This window comes from Enhydra lutris, unplaced genomic scaffold (assembly GCF_002288905.1).
Source record: "Enhydra lutris kenyoni isolate GAN:26980312 unplaced genomic scaffold, ASM228890v2 scaffoldscaffold48, whole genome shotgun sequence".
Taxonomy (NCBI): domain Eukaryota; kingdom Metazoa; phylum Chordata; class Mammalia; order Carnivora; family Mustelidae; genus Enhydra; species Enhydra lutris.
The window spans coordinates 12,452,835-12,475,561 of NW_019154132.1; the positions used below are offsets into that span (position 1 = coordinate 12,452,835).

Below are 22,727 nucleotides of genomic sequence, written 5' to 3' on the forward strand. Positions count from 1 at the left end.
ACTCCTGGTGAGGATGCTGTGAAGACTGTCAAATGACAACAAAGGATTTAGAATATTACATAAACTTAGTTGATCAAGCAGCAGCAGGGTTGGAGAGGATTGGCTCCAATTCGGAAAGATGTTCTACTGTGAGTAAAATGCTTATCCAACAGCATCACAAGCTACAGAGAAATCATTCATGGAAGGAAGACTCAATCGATGTGGCAAACTTCATTTTTGTCTTATTTTCAGAACTAGCCCCAATCACCCCACCTTTAGCAACCACCACCCTGACCGGTCAGCAACCATCAACATGGAGGCAAGACCTTCCATTGGCAAAGACTGCAAACCCTGTGAAAGCTCAGATGATGGTTAACATTGTTTAGCACTGACGTATCTTTAAATTAAGATATGTATATTGGGTTTCTTTTAGACATAATGTTATTATACACTGAATAAACTATAATATAGTGTAAACAACACTGGGAAACCAAAAATTCACTTGCCTTGCTATATTGTGATATTTTCTTCATTGCAGTGATCTGAAACTGAACCTGCACTATCTCCAAGGTATGCCTATACCTGGCACCTTATACATGAGGGAGGCCTCAAAACATGACTACATGCTTACATAGAATACAGTTAGGCTCCTCTCCCCGTGAAACTTTGTCTTCTCCAGTCTACCTTTCTGGCCCTCGCGGCCTTCTTTAGCTTTCCAACTATCATCAAAACCTTCTCACAAGAAAAGTCTGGAAATTCATTTACTTTAAAGTAAAAGTAACCGATGATGGCTTAAAGTGTTTCGTCTCAGGAAGAGTTCAATATGGATAAAACCTCACATAAAATCTTTGCAGTCTCCTGCCACTGAATGACAATCCTTAGTGAGCAGGGAAGGTGAGACTGCTTTTGAGGGATGGGTTGAAAGGTAAGAGAGTGCCTTGCCAAGCAGAGAGAAACCACAGCCATGGCAACATATTCTGAGATCAACTATTTGCAGAAATAAATGAATATACTATTTTCTACACTTGTTTAGTGAGTTAGCACTTAACCAAAGATTTTCAACCTAGGGACCCAACCAAGGAATCCAAAATGCTCCCACACTTTAAGAGAGCTTCTAATATTTTAAAATTATAGTTGGGTTTGTTGGGAAAAGAGAAACTTCCCCAAGATTTCATGCAGAGAAAAGGCAGAACTTCAAATAGTTCAACACAAATACAAAATATTGTCGACTAGAGAGCTCTAGAATACAGTGAAGCATTTAAACAAGTAAAATTATAAAACTGTCAATAACACAAAACTCTTCATCTCTTAGTAAAGAGTAAACCCAGACTGATGGAAGTCAATGCAATGATACCAAAAGAACAAAAAAGCCAGTTGTCTACTTACAAATCATATGACCTCCTTTACCAAAATGTCTGGATTTTACGCCATCCAATAGAATAAATAAGTATACCCCAAAAATAAACGATTACAAGCTGATATCTTTCTTGGTCTCCAGATTCCATCTTTTATTTTTTTTTTTTAAGATTTTATTTGTTTATTTAACAGAGAGAAAGATCACAAGTAGGCAGAGAGGCAGGCAGAGAGAGAGGGGAGAAGCAGGCTCCCCACTGAGCAGAGAGCCCGATGTGCAGCTCGATCCTAGAACCCTGAGATCATGACCTGAGCCGAAGGCAGAGGCTTAACCCACTGAGCCACCCAGGCGCCCCTCCAGATTCCATCTTGAAATACACCTCCATTTTGAATAAATCAAATACCGCTTCTCTTTGTATATAGGACACTCATACATACATGCTCTTGTCACCAAAGTGAACAGAAAGTATACATATCTGTGCCATGTCATGTAGTTGTAATAATCCTAGATTATTTCTTTCAGTCTTACAGTTCCAAACTTCCATATTATGATGCTATTGGTGTGAAAGATATAACTCTACTTTGGCTCCTTTTAAAATAATTTTTTATTTCTTGCTTACTGGGATATGTTAACATTATCTGAGTTAACTTTTTGAGCTGATGTCTTGAAGATGATTTGGGCAGAATTGTTCAGTGCTACATAAATGTTAGCCTGAATCCTTGCTCTAACCTTGCCTTCTGGTTCTATTGTACCTCAGAACAATGGACCATTATAAATGTTGCTTTTGATCAGATTAAAGTTACAAAACAGAGCTGAGCTGATCAGTTCGTGGCATTGGCTTTTAAACATTACAGTGCTTCCCACCTTTAAAAATAATTCCTCACCCAGATATTCCTACATGTAATCTGTATCTATGCTTTCAGAGAGTAAAAGCATTTTTTGAAAATCTATTTCAGAAGCTGGTCATATTATGTTTAAAAAAAAAAAAACAGTTGTTAATTATTTAGTAAAATGAAGTTCTTATTTTGCAAGTTAAGAAACATCCCCTTCCCAAATATATTTCTTTCTCTAAATTGAAATTTCCTCTCTGAGTTTTCTTAAATCATGGCCCTTTCATATTGCATGTACATTTTGTAAGATACTTCAAATTTACCTTTCTTGGTTAAGTCTCCAGAAATTATTTACTTCCAGAACCACCCCCCAACCTCTGAGAATCAACTCTATTTTTCAAATTTCCCATTTAGCATCTCTGTCTTCAATCACACATTTATCTGTGCTCTCCTAAATGTTCAGTGTTTGTCAAGCAGCAGTAGATTGGGCATTCTCTCTCCCCATCTCTCTCTCTCTCTCTCTCTCTCTTTCTCTCTCACCTATGAGTCATTACAATTTCAGTAGATTCACAATAGAGAGTTCAGAACCTGTCGCCCACACCTCACTGTAAGCTAAAGAAACCAGAAGACAGCTTTCTCCTCTTGCAAATGTCAAGTGTTCCGCATGTCTCCATTGGAGGCTGAATAGAAATGTAACCTTAGAAAAGTAAGTCCTTGGGTCTGGGCAAAGCTTTGTGTATTCTATTCTAAAGTGGACTTTCCCTACAAGAACATAGAATTGGTAGTTTTAGTTTCCTTTCATCAGGCTTAACTCAGCAGCCCCCGCTTGGTATCTGATTTGTCCTGATTGGGTGGGAGAGCCCACAAGACAAACAGCAGGAGATTTTCCGGTTTGTCTCAAAAGCAGCCGGAAGAACTGTGTCTATGGGAGGGGGGGGGAGTGTGGTGGTCTTCCATCCAAGACTTCTCAAGTGTATCTTCTTTTTTCTTAACAATCCAACACACCATACACCATGCCACACTTATTAACTAATTCTTCTTGGTCAACAAAGGGTCAAAAACCCACCATCAGGCTTGCATTTGGCTCTCATTATGCCTTTCATGAGCACATCTCCAAGTATTGTGTCTAAAAGTCCTTTCAGAGGTTTGGTAGGGAGGATATCCCGCCAGAATAAGCTCAGGTATCTAACTGAAGTTTCCTTTTGCTGTTGGGTTTATTTTGTTACATTCAGACAGAAAAAAATGCATTTAGACAGATTGGCATGATTTGGGCTGGAGCTTTGACCAAGCAATCAGAGGCAGGAAGGGGAAGAAAGGCCAGAGGAGAGGTAGGGGTTGAAATCAGATGTTCATTTTATATTTCACTCCAGAAAACAGCTCACGATTATAATTACCCACCTTGTTTTGCAGCTCAGAATAAAAGTGGCGTTGCACCAACCTCTACCCAAGCAGCCATCGTGATTAGAAAGTACTCCACACCTTGGAGAACTAAGAAGACATGAGCATAATTTAAAATGCAAATTAAACTGAGGGGGTAGCAGAGAGAACACATAAAAGACAGTAAAACAAAACCTTTCAATTTTCTTAAATTAGCAGTCTAATGTGTTCTAAAGAGCAGCTCCACTCAGATCTCCTCTTAGGGGTTGCATTTCATCATAATATAAAATGGGCCAATCCATCACTTGCCTCTGCTCAGTGCTCTCGAATTGAGATTGAAGGGAAAATTAGAAGCTGTTCATTTGGGCTCCCGTGCTCAGCAGCATCGCACAGCGTCATCAGGAGCTCTGGGTGTCCTGCTGCAAGAGGCCAACAAGTGCTGGTGAGTATCTGCTAACTTCAAGACTCTTCCTTTCCTGTCTCATTTCTGGCCACCTTTCTTTTCTGGGGGGTGGGGGGCAGCTCCCAAAAGAGCATGTTATAATGCATTTTTTAAAAGCTGGGAAATTTCAGGCAGCTTTTTCAGCTTCTTCCAGTGACTGAGTCGCAGAAGGAAAGAGAGTTATTTTCAGCCGAGACGCTGGTGACTGATCTATGTATTAATTATAACAGGGGAACATTTAACATATGCTAAGCTCGAACGGCCATTCCCTGCAGCCTGTAGCCAGCATCAGGGTAGGAAGTGGGTACCCTCCCAACAATTTCTAGACAACTTTTCGATCCTATTAATGGTTTAATCATGTAATTCGGTTGCAATTGCAAATCGAAGTGTGACTTGGGGCTATAAACATAAATTAGTAAAGCCAAAACCCGTTTTTCAATGACGATGACATTTCTCTGCGTAAGAGACGGAAGGGGTGATGGGGAATGGACCACATGACGGTTACATGTAGATTTTGATGGTGATGATTTTGTGCCCAAGTTTTATACGGGAAACTGGTCATTTTCTTCCTTCAGAGTGGAGGATACAAAGAGGCTGAGACTGGCGTCACCTTCTGTTGCTAAGGTAACATGCTCTGGCTATTTTATGTGATAAAGGAGGTCCACTGGACTGTATACATTATTCATTGCTGTTCTAATCAAACAATCAAAATTGTTTACTTTCATCGGGAATTTAGTGAGATCAAAGACACTCCAGCTGAAATTCTTCTTGGTTTTACTGCCGGCAGTTAGTCCTTGATTTTTTTTTTTTTTTCCTCTTGCAGTAAGTATGATTTGCTCTTGGGGTTACCTTTGGGAATTTTTTAAAGTTTCCTCTTACCAGATTTGGGTTCTTAAATTAAAATACTCACTGTTAGAAAGAGGAACGAATTGGATTAGCCTTCTGAGCTCAATTTGAATGACTTGGTCTTATGAATTCCTTCCAAAAACATCCTGCAGGAAGAGAGATACTTCATTTATGCAAGTATCAGGGAGAGGTTACATATGCTAAAAAGAACCCAGCTGGCTGAATGCTTTTTAATAAGTGCATCAGCTTCCTGACAGGCCAGTGCATGATGACATGCTGGGGATCCTTGTCCCCCAAACCAGGGTTCTTTCTCAAAAGCAGCCTGGGTCAGGGGTAAGCAGGTGATGATCCTGGAGCACTTTATAAAATGTGCTGAAGGGAAGCACCAAAAAGGAAGGAATCCAAGGCATTTTTATAGCAAACATGTCAGCATGTGTCATAAATGCACAGCACCTCTAAGTGGAGGCTCGGATTCCCAGGCGATTCTCCCCGTTCTAAGGGAATTGGAACTCCCTGGACCGAGGATCAGTTCAGAACGCTGACACTTAACAATACCATTCCTCAGACAGATCTTTTGAAAACGGATAGCATATGAATTTAACAGCCTATTTTTCCGGTTAATAAATAACAAGGAAAGACTGGTATGTTATTTCTCTTTAGCTTGAATCATCTGGATTTTTTTTTCTGAGTAGAATATATTTCCTTTAATGAATGTTGATTAAATGTTGCATTTTCTCATACAGTATAAGAGCTATGTTGAGGGTGGGTTTAGAACTGGAACTCTCAAATGAGGGAGGATCATAATGGGATATTTCTTATTCCAAAATTGTTAATATGTATGTATGTATATATTGTTATAATATATAACAAATATAATACATTGTATATATACATATCAGGAGATGTGTATATTATACACACACACACACACACACACACACACACACAGACATGGTTTTAAACATCTATTTGACAGTCTAAAATATTGTGGATTTTTTTTTCCTTTTCCATAGGCACACAAGTGACTATTTTGTCTTGAAACTCTGCTTTGAGAACATCAAGGATGGATTATCCCAAAATGGATTATTTTCTGGATGTCGAGTCTGCTCATAGACTCTTGGATGTTGAGTCAGCTCAAAGATTCTTCTACAGTCAAGGAGCTCAAGGTAATACAATGGGAGCAGGAGAGGAAAGTCCTCCCGTATGCATGTTGGTTTTATACTGACAGCGGACTGTCTACTGCAGCAGCTGCAGCTCTACTGCAGAGGGTCGGTAATTGGGATTACTAAATCGAAAACGAATCTCTACCAAACTGTTGCTGAAATTGAGGCAGGCATGTAATAGAAGGGATAAACGCAAACTTCTTGGATGTGGTTTAAAAAAAAAAGAAAAAAGCATCCTACCCAACTTTTGACACAAATGCCCCTAGGACAACTAGGTTAGAAAATGATTTCCCACCTCCTTGCACCCAAGGCATAGGTATCCAGAAAGATATCTGGAATGCTTCCCCATCCCTGCCCCACCCCGGGAAAGGTTAAGTTTGCAGCCACTACACTTGAGGGGATCTAGGGCACCCTGACCTGTCTGACTAAACTCCAGGTGGGTTAGGGGCGCCCAAGATCAGCTTTGTGCTTCTAGAGCTGCCTTATCTGTTTTAGATAAATTCTGTTACTGCTCTGGGAATTAGCAGAGCACTCAGGGAGCAGTAAGGAGCACGCCTGTTGTGAAGCGTGGTTGATATGTGCATTTTTATTGACATTTTTATTTTATTGATGTGTGCATATTACAAGATGGTCAGCGAGGCTCTGGTTGGCTGGCTTTTCCTGTTCCGCGGTGCACTGAGGATGTTTTGCGAGTGCGTTGGAAAGAAGCTGGAGTGTCTTATGGGATCTCCTGATAGGCAGGAGATTTTTTAAAAACATATTTTCTCTTTTCCACGGAATGTTTAGGGTGTTCAGTCAAGGCTCTCTGATAATGGGCATCTCCTGCACAGTATAAGGGATACACTGAAGAGAAAGTTGATGACCGTATTCTTAAAGAGAAAAGTAGTCAAATTCTTGGAAGTCGTAAGGCAGAACTGAGAAGGAGTGCTGTTTGGGGACTGCTGGCATCTCTCACTGTTAGGTGGTGACAGGTACTTCACACGGGGCACTGATGAAATCCGCTTTGGCTTTCCCAGAGGTCTCCTCTGCACTGGTTTTACCTCACTGGCAAGCTGATTTCCCATGGCAACCTTGAGGGTTTTCAAGCCTCCTTCTTCTCTGGTTCCATTTTCCTGGGAATGATCCAGGCTTCTTAAAGCCAGGAGGGGCTGGGAAATGATCTGGTTGATTTGCTCGGGTCAGTGTGCTCATCAGCAGAACTTAAATTAGCAAAAGTGATAGAACAGCTAATTCTCCCTGTGCCTCTGGTTGTACGTAGTCAGCAAATGCGCCTCTCAGCCACCTACAGAGACATGAATATGTTACTCAAGTAGGAGACAAGGGAGAGACTGGCCAGAACCTCCAGCCTCCTCTGAGTCTGCAAGTAAGAAGATGCTAGAAGTAGATGGAGGAAAGGGGCTGAGGCTCAGTCCCCATCCCCAGACCTGTGTTTCAACATCACAGCGTCTGATGCGTTCAGTCTGAGCGGGACAATAATGTTCAGTGGTGGGGTCATCTTCCTGAGCTGTAATCAATCATCAGCAGAGAAGGGGAGTTGAGTTCATTCACAGTATTAAAGATGCCCACTTTGCCTGGCAGTAGAGACAGGTGAAGCTTTTCAGAAGCCTGTGGGCTCCGGGCTTCCACGGAAGGAAAGCAGGCAGGGTGTGGGAGGCTCTGAGGACTCAAAGCAGCCTGGTGGTTGTCAGCAGATGGAGTTTGGGGGTGGAGTGGTCAGAATTGTCACCATCCGTGACTGTGGTTTAGACAGCAGAGCTGGAATGACTAGAAAATGCAGGGGAGGTGGCAGCATAAGCCACTGGAGCTCCTGAGAGCACGTTCATTTTAAGGTAATCCGAACGGCGTTCCGATCAAAGGATCTTGAATTCGTAGTAAGGTGGAGGGGTCCCTAAACATCATCTATTTCGATTTTTTAAAACCTCAGCCTTCCTGAATCAGCCATCCAGGTGTACAGCCAAGGAGTCTGCATTTTAAATGAGAGTCCTGGTGATGATTACCTAGTAGCACATCAGTCTAGGGGCCCACACTGAAGGACCAGTCCACCCAGTCCAATTTCTCTCCTGCCTTCCCAGCACAGGAACCCCTTCCTCTGCATTAGAGACAGGATGACCCAGTGGTTGCAGACCCGGGACCCTGACTGCCGGGGTTCAAATCGTGGGTCTGCCACGGTGAACCTGGACAAGTTCAGCTCCCCCTGAAAAAGACAGAAGAAACCATAATAGTGCCCAGTTCCTCAGCTGCTAAGAGCCTTAATGAAGTAAGATTTAAAGTGCTGAAACTGTCTGCCACATAAACGCTACACATCAGCAAATCAATAAAATAAACATCCCTGGCAAAACCCTATCCCCTCCTCTGCTTGAAATTTCATAAGGAAGCCACTGCCAAACAAGAACACAGCCTGAAAGGAGCTTAATCTCCTATTTTTAGCAAAAAAGAAAGAAAGAAAATTAAATTTTACATGAACTATAAAACATGGTGATTATTTTCTTGTCACATCAAAACCCAACTCCTCGCAAAATTGAAAAGTAGTGAGTTTGTCTTGGTATTCCCTATCCACCGGGTCCTTCTTTTCACATGACAAGTGAGGACCGCCCCCTTCTCCATATGCCTTCCCCAGAGCTGGACCACCTAGGGCCGGTGAACCCCAGTCTCCTCTCTGGAGCTCTGCTGCCACTAAGATGTGGGGCTTGTCACTACACCACCCCAGATCCTCCATGACAGCGTCCTTCCACTTGGTATAGACTCCCTAGACTTTCCCAGACAACCAGTCCCTGGGCCCAGATAAAGGCCTCGGGTGAGTGGACAGAGGCCTGAGGACCATGGTCTGCTCCCATCCCTTGCAGAAACAGGTGTATGTGTTTGAGTAGAGATTCTGAGCACCAGTGAAAAGGGGGCAGCATGGGAGCCAGCGCTTGGGAAAGGCATTTGAGGCAATTACGGTTTCATGCTCCTGACGAAACACAGCACACAGCAGCTCTCTTCCTGGCCAACCCAGCCCAGGGACAGGCACACAGTAGATTAAGTAACCCTGATCCGGCACCCTCTTCTAAAAGGTCTAACTGAGAGCACAGTGTGGAGCTGAGCACCCAGAATTTGGGTGACCAGGGATTTGATCCATTCAACTGGAGAGTGATTATTGCCTTTTTGAGTTGTCCATTCTCAAACTCATGGTGATACCACTGTAGACTGATCAAGGGTTCTTGCAAGTGTAAATACTTTTGAAGGGGGAAGCAAGAAAATCTCAGATTTTCTTGCTTTATTTTTTTATTTTAGTTTTATTTTAGTTTTATTTTTCCACAGTAACATCCTTATATCAGTTTTGTTTACAAATTCATAAACTTCTGGGGCACCTGGGTGGCTCAGTGGGTTAAGCCTCTGCCTTCAGCTCAGGTCATGATCTCAGGGTCCTGGGATCGAGTCCCGCATCGGGCTCTCTGCTCAGCAAGGAGCCTTGCTTCCTCCTCTCTCTCTGCCTGCCTCTCTGCCTACTTCTGATCTCTCTCTGTCAAATAAATTAAAAATTATAAAAAAAAATTCATAAACTTCTTAGAAACCAACCCTTTTTCTATTTTTTAAGATTTTATTTATTTATTTGACAGACAGTGATCACAAGTAGGCAGGGAAGCAGGCAGAGAGAGAGGGGGAAGCAGGCTCCCCGCCAAGCAGAGAGCCCAATTCGGGGCTTGATCTCAGGACTCCGAGACCATGACCTGAGCCGAAGGCAGAGGTTTTAACCCACTGAGCCACCCCGGCGCCCCCAACCTCTTTTCTATTAATGACATCCAAAATGGTTATCTAGGACCAGGGTACTGGAATTATAATGTTTTTGACCCCATCACAGTTATTTTTCTATTCTTTTTGGAAAGGGCAAAAGGCCTGCCTCTAAGTAGAAGATGTTTTTAGCTAGTCAAAGCCAGAGAAGTCCCAGAAGGTGAAAAAGAAGGACAAGAGCAATCCGGTCTATTGTGGGACAGATTCTTCTGAAAGTCCCAGAGATTTTCAAGTCAGTCATCGGCTCTGTGGACCTTCATTTTTCCTTGGTTTGGTCCTGAGGTAGGGAAGCACCCCTCTGGGGACTCTGTTTTGGAAAGCATGATGTGCTGCAGAGAGCAGAAAAAAATCCAGGGTCACCCTGTTCATTATCCATCAGTGAAGGAAGCTCTCCCAATTAATCTGTGAGTGCTTCGTCAACAGGAAAAGCTGCTTACCTAGAGGGAAGTCCGTGAAGGTCTCCATTAACTCAAAAGAATTCTTGAGGTTGCAGACACATACGGCATAGAGATCAGCCATGTCCTGACAACATGGAACTTGAGTTCTCCCATCTTCCAGGTTTCTATGATGACTCACACACACAACTTCTGTCCCTGTCATTTTTTTACTGAACGATTGCATCGGAAGGGAAGTCTTATTATAGGATCACAAAACTAGCATCGTAGGCTTTTCAGGTTGAAAGGGACATTATATAGATGGGTAATTCTCCTGGCTGCTCCTGGAACCAAGCGAAATGGAATTTGTGAGGGACAGACCCAGATCCCAGGGCTGCATTCTCAAAGAGCCACTGGGCTATTAGGATGAACGCCGAAGGTTGAGAACCACTGTTAGGGATCGTTATTCACATGCTATTGAGAGGGTGGTCCTGAACTAGCACCATGGGCTTCATCTTGAAGCTAGTTAGAGATGCAGAATCTCAGGCACCCTAAACCTAGAGAAGCAGAACCTGCATTTGAACAAGATTTCCAGGTAATTTATGTTAGTTCAAGAAGCAATGACTGAATCCAGAGCATCTTAGAAACACCCGGCGAGATTTTATGAACTCAGGACTGGAGTCCCACAACAGACCAATCAAATCAGAATCTTTGGTAGTGAGCCTTATACTTGGGAATCATTTTAATTGTCGCTGGTGATTCGAATGTGCAACCAGGACTCAGATCTACTGACCTCTTGTTTTATAGTGAAGGAGGTTTTAGCACATCATGCAGCTATTCTTGCCTGAGGATCTTTCTCTATATAGGTCCTTCCCTTAAATAAATCTTCAGCATTGGAAAGGTGCAAATGGACTTTTTTTTAAAAAAAAGGACTGGGCTATGTATGGGTGCTACCATGTGCATATTCATTGTATCCATTAATCCTCAAAGAAACTTTGGGAAAGAGGAATTATTATGCTTATTTCACGGATTAGGAAAGACTACACATTTAGAAAGTAGCATGCCAGGATTTGAATTCAAGTATTTCTGACTCCAATGACCCCACAGGCAGTGAAGGAAACATTCATAACCAAATCACACTCCTGGATATGATGAAGCTCAAGGTGGTTCCACCACGTGCCCAGATCACACAGTTTATAGCGAGAAGGTGGCCACACACACCTACGACCTCTTTGCTGCACTAAGTTTCTTTTCTCCAAGACCATCAAAAAACATAGACAATTAAATTTCTTTCCAAGAGGAAAATACATTAAAAGGCAGCCAAATGACTAAAGTAACTAGGCAATCAAACTTATGACTCCTGTTCACAATTTCCCCTCTTTTATCTTTTTAAATAATTCTTGGCATTGGAATTAGGTGCTATACTCATTACATCATAGAGCATCTTCTCTGTCTTGTCCAACAAAGGGAAATGCTGCTTTTCACAACTGATGGATGCCACAGTTAGCAGCTAAAGTCTCTTCAATTTGCATTTGGAAATGGAGAGGAATTCATTTAAACCCTCTCTCTCAAATATTTCCTCCACCATTTGCCCATCCTGTGAAATCTGTCAGAATTGCTATCTCTTCAATCTTCAGCTTTGAATTAAATGTACTCTAAACCTAAACTCTAAATCTCTGGGACTTTTGACATGGCCCCAAGAGACAAGAACATTTGGTTACAATTCAATTTGTTGCAAATCATTGACAATAGTCATCAGCACAAAATGTGCTCGTGCTATTTCCTTTCCTGTGCTTCATACAAGACCCAACCCAGTGTCAACTCTCTGTGAAGCCTTGCCTGACTTTTCTAGGCTTTTCTTTCCACTGCATTCTATTCATGCCTACATTATAGCCTTTGTCATATTGCGTTATTCAACTTTCACCACTTACTAGCTGCATGAACTTATGTAAATGGCTTCACATCTCTAAGTCTCATCAAAATGGACATAACCCTAGCTTCAATTTCATAGGGATTTTTGAGAAATAATGGGGGTGTGCTTATAAAGTGTTCAGTACATTATTTATTATTATTGATTAATCATTGGTGCTTTTGTTTTATTATTACTGGTATCTGTTACCTACCTAGAGAGTGGTGATCTCCCTAAATACCATTTTCTGGGTGCCTAGTATCATCCTTGGTATAGAGTAGGAGAATTAAGATGTAGTAAATGTCTCTGTTGAACTCAAGGAATGGAAATGTTTAAATCTCTGTTACAAAGAGATACTCAGGATTCAGGGAAAGAACTAAAGAACTCTTGACAATTGAATATCTGGAAAATAGAACCTTCTAGGACCTTGAAAGAATTCAAATCTTTAGTTGAAAATAAGAGGCTGCTGAAGGCCAAAGGGAGAGACAGGTAAAAAAACAATTTTCAAATACATACAGGTGTAGGAAATGAAGAACGTTATCAACTTTGCTAGATCTCCCATAAAACAAGTAATTTAAAAAGCAAAAGCAAAAAGAAGACACAGCAGGAGAGATTTTGTGTACTGTTGAGGAGCATTAACCTTTTAAATAGATTTACAGGTGCCCTGGATAGTACCGTTCTTAAAAGAGCTCTTTAATATATGAGTCTGTGACGACTGAGTTTTTATTCTTCCTTAAAGTAGAATTATGGAATAGATGACCAGTCAACGTTTGCTCTGCTGAACTTAGGTGACGTTAGTTCAAGAGCTGTTCAGAACATGTTCAGGAAACTATCTCTGAGCTATCTCTCAGCTGAGATACATTCCCCTTTCCTTCCTGAGATCCTTACTGACTAATCCAGTACTTACATTCTGTGGTTGACTAACCTCAAACCAGCCACCTTCACACTCCTGCTTCTGGACAGACCCAGTGGAAGGTGGCTGGAGATATCCACCTAATCCCAGGCGGGACACACACTTTGAGAACCACTCCCTGGAAGCCTGGCCATGGTGCTTCTAGGAATCGTGCTGAGTAGATGCCGGTTGTCTTCCTTCTTCTGGTTTGTCCCCTGAGACCTTCATGTCATGGTTTTAGATGTGGCTTATAATGGGACCTACAGGTCAAATTTGCTCTGTAAGGACTGAGGTAGAAACAGTAATTGCAAAGCAGCCTCATCCTCATGTGTGGCATGACTGTCAACTGGATTATGACCTTTTCCACTCACCAGGCTGATGTCTCCCTATTGGCTCCTCAGAGTCCTGTTAGGACCAATAGAGCTCATCAGCCACATCCACCCATGTCCTCACGGGTATGTCCTGACCGAGTAGGATACATGGAACTTCCAGACCCTTGTCTCTGACAAGTGCTTCAGAACCACTTCACATATCGTTTCTAGCCTTACTTTCATGGCACTCAAGTCCTCACCCTCAACAAATACTTGCTTTTTGTCTTTTTTTTTTCCCTTTCCTCTAAAATTCTATCCAGGAAGCAGCGTGCTGTGCTTCACTCATGGATGACAAGCTAACTACCAAGCCTTCCCTCCTAACTTCCCACACACTCCATTTTAGACCTCTAATTGCTCACACGCAGGCTCTCCAAACCTGTGTTTAATACAAGGCACATTCTGTGTGAAGGAGAGGGTGAAGGCAGATTAAGAGAAAAAATATTGTGGAGATAGCCAGTCTGCCAATTCCATCCATAGGTAGATAACCATAAAAATTGAACTCCATTTCTGGAGTGCGCCACTGGAACAGGGCAATTCTCAGTACACAGAGGGCCAACAATTTACCTGCACTCAGTTTTCCAAAGTTCTTTGTGCCTTTGCTCCCAGCAAGCATCTGCTTGGCCATGTATTATGATTCAAGGCTCATAATAAAGTAGGATATGGGGACAAGAGGAAGAGAGAATAAAGACGAGAGGATGAGAAACAGAAAGGGGGCAAAATGATATGAAAATACAATAAGATAATTGCAATCAATTAATAACTCCTACTGGCACATAAAGCACATGAAAGAGTGGATTATAGATTCAGCTCACACACATCAGCCATGACCCAATTAGCATAAACAAATCACAGGTGCTTGGGAAGGAATTCTCATTTTCCCAAACAAATCTGTTTTCCTAAAAACTTTCAGTACCACCCTCTGGCACTGAGCTGGCAGGAGCAAGGATGGGGAGCCTAGCACATTAAGATCAGTTCATGGCTAATACCATTTTTAATATTTTAAAGAGTACTTCAGCGAACAATTAAACCCACATGCTCATGCAAACCTTTAAATAGTACTTCTGAAAGGTTAGGACTGAACAGAGAGATTATGTTGGAGATCTGTGCATCTTTTTTCAGTTATAAAAGCAAAGCAAGGGTAACATTAAAGTATTTGGCCAAAAACTGGGAAGGAAAATCAGCCCTACACAACTACCATTGACCCTTAGAACAATAGAGGGGCTGCGGCACCTACCACCCATGCATTCAAAAATCAGTCTACAACTTTGACTTCCCCAAAACTTAACTGCTAATGGCCTACTGTTGACTAAAAGACTTACCATTGATAAACTATTAATTAACACATATTCTGTATGATATATGTATTATATATTGTATTCTTACAACAAAGAAGAAAAGATTATTAAAACAATCATAAGGAAGAGAAAATACATTCATACAGTAGTGTACTCTATTTATCAAAAAAAAATCTGCTGATGACTGGACAAGTGCATTTCAAACTCACATTCAAGGGGCAACTGCGCATATGTGTTACGAATATCTTCTGCCAGTCTATGCCTGGCTTTTTTTTACTTTCTTAGTGGTATATTTTAATATGTAGAAGTTTTTAATTTTGACAAAATCTGTTTTTTTTTTCTATTATGGTTAGTCCTTTAACAAATCTTTGCCATCCCGAATGGTATAAAGGTATTTTTCTGTGGTGTCGTTTTTTTAAATCCTTGTAGTCATAGTTTTCACATTGAATTATGCCTGTGGTCTGTCTTAAATGAATTTTCCAAATAATATGGGGTAGAGGAGGGATTGTCTTTATTCAAGTATTCTTATTGCAACTGACATTCTGAAATGTGATCATTGACAATAGAATATTTTATTCACCTCTCTTTTCTCTAGTGCTTTCTCCTTTTCCCCATATTCTTTATAGGCTTTATGTTAGCCAGATCAAAAGTGACTTCTCATTGATGTGGTTTATAAATCTGGGAGTTTGTCCTTTACATGAAATTTGAGTTAGGAAAATTGATGTTCCATTTTTTAAGTCACTCTCAAAAGACTAAAGAATTCCCAAACAGGACTTTTTCTTGAAAACTGATTATCTAAATGGCATAAAATGACCAAAAATCGAATACAGTTCTTTGTTTATGATTGTGAATGTCAGTATACCAATTCTATAAGTACTGAAATTAGAAATAATTCAATTTATTATTCTGACATGTACTATTATTTAAAATGTTTTTGTACATTTAAGGTATTCTAGATATTACCTATTCTAATATTCCTACTACCCATCTATTTCCCTATTATTCAACTACCAGAAAGTTCTCAAGTCTATTTCTGTACAAAAAATTATGTTCACGTTGGGGGAACCAGGTGGTGGGTATTGGAGAGGGCACGGATTGCATGCAGCACTGGGTATGGTACAAAAACAATGAATACTGTTATGCTGAAAAAAAAATTATGTTCACAATCAATTAATTTGCAGCACTTTACTTTCATTTTATATATATATATATTGCTTATTTTGAAATTATATATAATTTCAACACACAAAGCACATTCATTCAGTTGGCCATTTTCACAAATATTTATTGAGCAGTTATAGAGTGCCAAATGCTATCTACATGTGACTTCAGCAGTCAACAAAACGGACAAAAACCCATCTTTATGGAGCTTACATTTTAAGTAGATTTTTTACTTTGATTTATATCCCAAATATTTACCTTTCTTTAAAATTGAATATTCAGATATTAATAATACATCTGAATTATTTGCAGTAGCTAATTATATGTCCATTAAATTGTGTGCCCTCCTTTTCATAGTATAAAGTTCTTTTGAGAAATCGCTGTCCAGCCCAGAATTATACTTCCTAGATCCCCTTATACCTTTCGAAGCACCTATAATCAGTTTTTGCCAATGGAATGACAACAGAGTTAGTATGTCACTTCCAAGCCAAGGTATTTTAGAAGTGGATGCACCTTCTCCATGCTCTTTCTTGGTTTTAATTTCAAATCAATTTAGGCAACTTATAGTGTATTATTGGTTTCAGGGGTAGAATTCAGTGGTTCATCAGTTGAATGTAACACCCAGTGCGCATTCCATCAAGTGCCCTCCTTAATGTCCTTCACCCACTTACCCATCCCCCCACCCACCTCCCTTCCAGTAACCCACTCAGTTTGTTTCCTAGAGTTAAGAGTCTCTTATGGTTTGGTCTCCATGATTTTTTTTTTTTTTTTTTTTGGCCTTTTGCTGGCTGGATGCAGATGACTCAAGGCCCTAGAGGATGGCAGAGCATAGAGGGAAAGTGCTAATCACAGTTTCACTTCAGACAGAAAGGGGGGGGGTCTCAAGTAACTCAGACTTCAATGTGAACAAAAAAATACATTTTACTGTGTTAAGGCACTGGAATGTAAGGTTTATTTGATAAATAAGCATGGCCATAACAAATATCCTTGCTTTGTTCATACGGAAGACTGTTACTCTCAGTAGATATAATGTTTATCTGAGAATAGGGGAGGCTGGGTGGCTCAGTCATTAAGCGTCTGCCTCCAGCTCAGATCATGATCCCAGGGTCCTGGAATTGAGCCCCACATTGGGCTCCCTGCTCAGTGGGAAACCTGCTTTTCCCTCTCCCTCTGTCTGCCACTCCCCCTACTTGTGAGCTCTCCCTCTGTCAAATGGATAAATAAAATTAAAAAGATAATAATGTTTATCTGAGAATAGAACCATTATCCTTTATCTAGTACAATTTCAGAGTTGCCCCAAAAAAGTGATCCTGAAGGGGGCTGTCAGCTAGGCAGCCTCCCAAAAGGCAAGGCCAACACTTAAGAGGAAATTTTTTTTTTTAAATACTGAGGCCAACACAAAATTAAATGCATTCCTTAGCAGTTAGTGACTTAAAGAAAAAAGTTGTAAAAGAAAGTGGGAGTAAGTTTGAGGACTGTGTGGCTCATGAACCAAATTTGCATAGTTATAATATCAAGTGGGTACTATTAGAATTCTGATAAAATAAGGCTGAGGAATATGGAGGGGATATGGTACAAGAAAACTATGTCCTTCCTCATTCTCTATGGTAATGAGTATAAACTGGGTCAAAAGATAATATATGTATGCTTTATATGCTCCTATAGGAACAGAATTTGTTGCCTCTGTGGGAGTTGAACCAGTGACTAGAAACAGAAGTGGGAGGGAGACTTTTTTATTTTTTCACTACCTGAGGAATAATTACCTATTTAAAAATACATTTTTAAAAAATGCAATGTAGCTTGTGAGAATTCATTAGTATCAGGGAAGATACAGTTTTACTGGATTTCAACAAAATCCGTTAAGAAAATTGGTGGATGGAAATGCAAGACTTGACACTATAATTTAGCAAGTACCCTCAATGATATCCTTCCCCTAAAACTTATGAAGTTTCCTGGGTTTTCACCTATAACAGCTATTAAAATCAGTGTTGAAATAAACAGAACTTAGAAGTAACCCTCTGAGGCATATCGTAAAGTGATCAGTCAAGATGTTTTCACATGTTGAAGCACATTCAGTTTTTTTGCTTCATTGAGAAGTTTATGTTGCATCATAATATATGATATATATTATGATATATATGATATTCCAAACTTTTAATCAAATAAACAAATATTCTGATTTATCTTCTTTAATTCATCTGTTAACTATCTCATTTGTGTATATTTTATAGCATATATAAAATATTCATACAGTACTATTCTGATTCATAGATTAAGAAGTACCTTCTTGGGAATGCAGGCTCAGTAAGCTCCTGCTGGCAGGTTGCTGAGTCTGAGTTTGGAGACATCTGAATCTGCCACAGAAGCTCAGGAGAGCCTCTCTGATGGGAGTAGTCAGATCAAGCCTGTTTCAGAAGCATGGTTTGAGCTGAGACTTGAAGGCTGATAGGATTTAAATGGGGTTAGGATGAGGAGAAGGGTATTTTATAAAGCAAGACAAGGCTTGTTCAGGCCACTAAAGCAAGTCTCCAAGTGGGGTCCGTTTACAACAGCATCACTGAACCCATTGTTTAAAAGGTCTTCTCCAGACCTATTAAATCAAAAATTCTGGTGTAGGAGTGTAAAAATACTCATTTTGATCAAGCTCCTCATAATTTTTAGGCTTACCAAAATTTGAAGATATCTAATCTAATTCCATGAAAATACACTGGAGGGCATGTAAATTTGTATTGCAAATAGAGACATTACGTGGGAGAAAAAAGAAAAAAGAAAAAAAAAAAGCAGTGGTTAATCCCAGAAAAGGAAATTGAGCAATGGCTACTTTGACGTATTCATCACAGATGGGTCTGCTGTATGACCGATACTTAATTCAGTTTACAATATTGGCATTTCCATGGAATCCTGAGCACTCTGCTGTTACGTAACAAAGAGAACTGAAAAGTTTCAACTCTCTTCCTTTTTTGAATGTTGGATAGTTCAATTGTTTAATTACCTTTGAACTCTACAAAAAGCCCAGAAAGGCAACAGTGTGGGCTGCCATATTCCTCTCCTGCCAGCTTATCCTAAGGCAAAGTTTAATGTACTTTTCAAATTGGTCTTTAAATGTTTCAGTTGTTGAAAAGCCTCCTTGTGTCATTAACTGCTCTTAGCCCCTGTATATTCTAAGGCTCTTCTGAATTTCACATCTCTGTGACCACTAATGCAAAGGTAAGGTAGGAAGACGAAAAAAAAAAAAGATGAATTCCTAGACTCCTATTTTCCACAAGTTGTTTCCAGAAAAATGTGTGGGTAATCACATTAATATTTAATATAATCTGACTATAATTTTGCCTCAAAACATTTTATTCCAGAAATGCCATGTTCTGTGGTATTATGTTGATACATTTGTAATCTTGGTGCATATTATTGCACTTTGCAACAAAGGGCTTGTATTTTTATTTTCCTTCTGTGGAGAAAAGATGCAAGACCCGTTCTAGGCTACCTTAAAATGAAACCCTGGTATCAGTTGATGTGCATTAGAATTACATATAAATAAAATAAAATTTTATTTTATTTATAATTTATTTTTTTAATAATTACATATAAATAAAATAAAAGCACAGTGCCAACTTAAACTGTGTGTGCTTTCCTTGCATTTCTCACTCCAAAAGGGAGAATATTTGACAGAACACTTCAGTTTTTTTTTTTTTTTTTGAACACTTCAGTTTTTAAAAAATAAAATATGACCAGGTCGCTTGGGTGGCTCTGTCCATTAAATGTCCAACTCTTGATCTCAGCCTAGCAGGGAGTCTACTTAAAAAAAAAAAAATAAAAACAAAGAAATATAATATGACTTAGGTGCCACAGCAAAATGCAGAGCTATGAAAGCATATTTTAGGTGCATATTTAGCTGCAGTTTGAAAGATGAATAAGAATAAGGCCACGTAGAGAAAATAATCTTCTAGATAAAGGGGTTAGTGAAATACAATTGACCCTTGAATGAAGCAAGGGTTACAGGTGCAAATCCTGTGCACAGCTGAAAATCTGCATGTAACTTTGACTCCCCCCCAACAAAACTATTAATAGCCTATGTTGACCAGAACCCTTACTGATAACATAAACAGTTATAACACATCATATATTATACATGGATTATATACTGTATTCTTACAATAAAGTAGGCTAGAGAATAGAAAATGTTCTTAAGAAAGACATAAGGAAAATACATTTACAGTATTTTACTATAGTTATTCAAAAAAAATCCACTGCAAGTGGACCTTTGTTGTTCAAAGGTCAGCTGTGTTTTAATTTTTTATACTGATTTTTGGTCATTCTCATACCTGTTCAAATTTTTACAAAGTTACATTGTGGCACATACAAAACCAGGGTTATGAATGAAGTCTTTTCCAGGACTGGCTGAAGAATATCATGTTTTAGGGCTTGGGGTTCAGGGAAACAGATCTGATTTCAACATTATGATTTCCACATCATAGCTTGTGACATGAGGCAAGTTATTTAATCTCTCTTTGCCTGGCTTTTCCCTTTCGAATGCAAGTGAGAATAAGAGTTCTTCACCCAAAAAGTTATTTTGAGGATTAAGTGAAAAAAAAAAATGCATTTCACAAACTATGGTCCAATAGATTTGCAGATAGTACTTATGAACTCTTGTATGGTAATAATGTATTTGCTTTCATGATGTTTTTAAAAAATGTAAATTAAAGAAATTTAGTGAAAATATAAAGCTGTATAATTAGAATTCACACTTAGGGACTATCGCTTAGAGCAAAGGGAAAGAAGGAGGCTAACTGAAGTCCATTTAAGGAAAAACGTGAAGTAAATAATCAACACTTTGATGGAATAAAATCCATCAAAGTGTTGGAGTGACTAATGTTTAGAAACACTGAACAAATAAACATAAAACACTAAGCAAAATGCCAAGTACCTAATATACACTTAGTAAGCTTTAGCTCCTGTGTTAATTACGCTTCGTTTTGGTCAAGCCTCTATGGAAATTGGCAGGGCCTCCCATTCCCCAGGAGACCTCCCGCCCTGCCCCATGTCTGGTCTTCTCTGCCACCATTTATTCCTAATTCAGATTTCTAAGCCCTTTGAAAATCTGAGACAGTCCGAAAACACAAGAACAAGTAAAAGCAACAAAATTCTGACTTTTTAAAAAAATCGAGTTGCTAAAAATCCCCAAAGAATTTTCTTTATGGTGGGACTGCTGGGAGTTTTTGTCCTTCAAATTCTCTCAAAGCATTAGCTCCACTGTACTGATTTCCTCTGGATTTACAGCAAACTCTAGTTGATCAGCTGGTGGCTTCCATGTGGTGACTGACATAAGTCAGCATTTACCGAGGAATGAGAAAATTGATTTGGGAAAATCCACTTTAAATCATAGTTCTCTTCCTCTCTTTGCTTTGTTTTGAAACAAAACACGGTGATGTGAAGAAAGTGACATCGGAGACACAGAAGTTAATTCTGACCCTGCCGTTAAACAACCATGGGACCAGCTTTACAAATGGCTGATCTCTAAGAGCCTTTTTTTCCCAGTTTGCAAAATTATAATAATGCCTGCAATATTCTTGTTACAAGGATAAAATGACACAAAGTAATAACTTTAGGGTAGTAGATTCTCAGTTGAGATAGTGGATTCTCAGTATTTGTTTAAGGAATGATAAACTGCACACAATAAGGAAAGGAAAGAACATTCATGGAGTAAGTTCTGTGTCTTCAAGAAGCTCAGCGACCATATATATAATATAGTACAAAGGACTGTAACAGAAGCAAACACAGGATCTGAAAGGGGAAAGAAAGAATTCAGAGAATTCTTTGCAAAGGACTTGATGCCTGAGTTCCATCCTAGAATTACCACAATAGTGGGACATTCCATCCGGAAAAAAACAGTATGTATAGGTCTTTCCAGAAGCAATTCAGTATGGCTGGATTAAAAAAAAAAAGAAGAAGAAGAAGAAGAAGAAGAAGGAAGACACCTGAGATCAGAGAAAAAACAGAGTTCAAGGATAAGGACCTTGCATAGGAGATTAAGAAATTTGGAATCTATAGGAAACACAGAACATTGTAAGGACTTCTAAAGCTGGGACAGTTTCTAGGCCAGTTCATTCCAAATCTTGTTAGATATCAGAAACATACACTATACAGCCCTGGCTCAGATGCACTGATCAGAATTTTAGGGAGTCAGGTGTGGCAATCTGGATTTTTTTTCTGTCTTTACAAGGTTGTTTTGCCTTCTTTTTGCAGCTCCCAGATGCTTTGATGTAAATAGTATGAAGTCAAGAATTTGGGAACCACTGACTAGTCTAATTCTTTTAAAGTTCTTTCCTTAAAATTTTATTTATTTATTTGGGAGAGAGAGAGGGTGAGTGGGGGGAGGGGCAGAGGGAGAAGGAGACTCCCCACTGAGCAGGGAGACCCACACAAGGCTCCACCCTCGGACCGTGCGATCTTGACTTGAGCTGAAGGCAGATGCTTAACCGACTGAGCCACCCAGGTGCCCCTAATTCTTTACTTTTCTAGATGAGAAGAGGGAGCCAAGAGAGGTAAATGAATTAAACGGACTAAAAATCCAAGGTTATATTCATTTAGATTCACTCTATGTTGACCACTAACCACGTGCTGGGAATTCAAACTCAAAACAGACAAATCCTTTGGCTTTAAGGAGTTAATCATCTAATATAGGGACAGATAAATAAATAAATGATTTCAGACCCAAAAGGTAAATGCTGGAAGAATATATACACTGTGAGTTTTTTAAGCACAGAGGAGGGTGCCCACATCAAACAGAGATATGGTAGTGTACACGTGTGTGTTGGAGAGAAAGGGTAGATGTGTTCCCACATTAGTGTCCAAGGTGAGATGATGGTTAATCAGCTTTTGACTTGGATTTACGTAGGAGAAAAAAGAACACTCAGGTCAGTGCAAAATGGCTTGTGATAAGGCATGGACACATTAGGAATATGATAC

The 22,727-nt window shown here is 39.7% G+C and overlaps 1 protein-coding gene across 1 annotated transcript in view; it reads left to right on the plus strand.

The window, feature by feature from the left end:
* Positions 1-5,841: 5,841 nt before the first annotated feature.
* Positions 5,842-22,727, plus strand: part of LOC111156742 (phosphatase and actin regulator 1) — a 552,659-nt gene continuing 535,773 nt past the window's right edge. Inside the window, exon 1 of the mRNA XM_022517799.1 lies at positions 5,842-5,994. Within this exon, the coding sequence (XP_022373507.1) occupies positions 5,892-5,994 (103 nt within the window). The 5' untranslated portion in view covers positions 5,842-5,891. The remainder of the gene's footprint in view (positions 5,995-22,727) is intronic.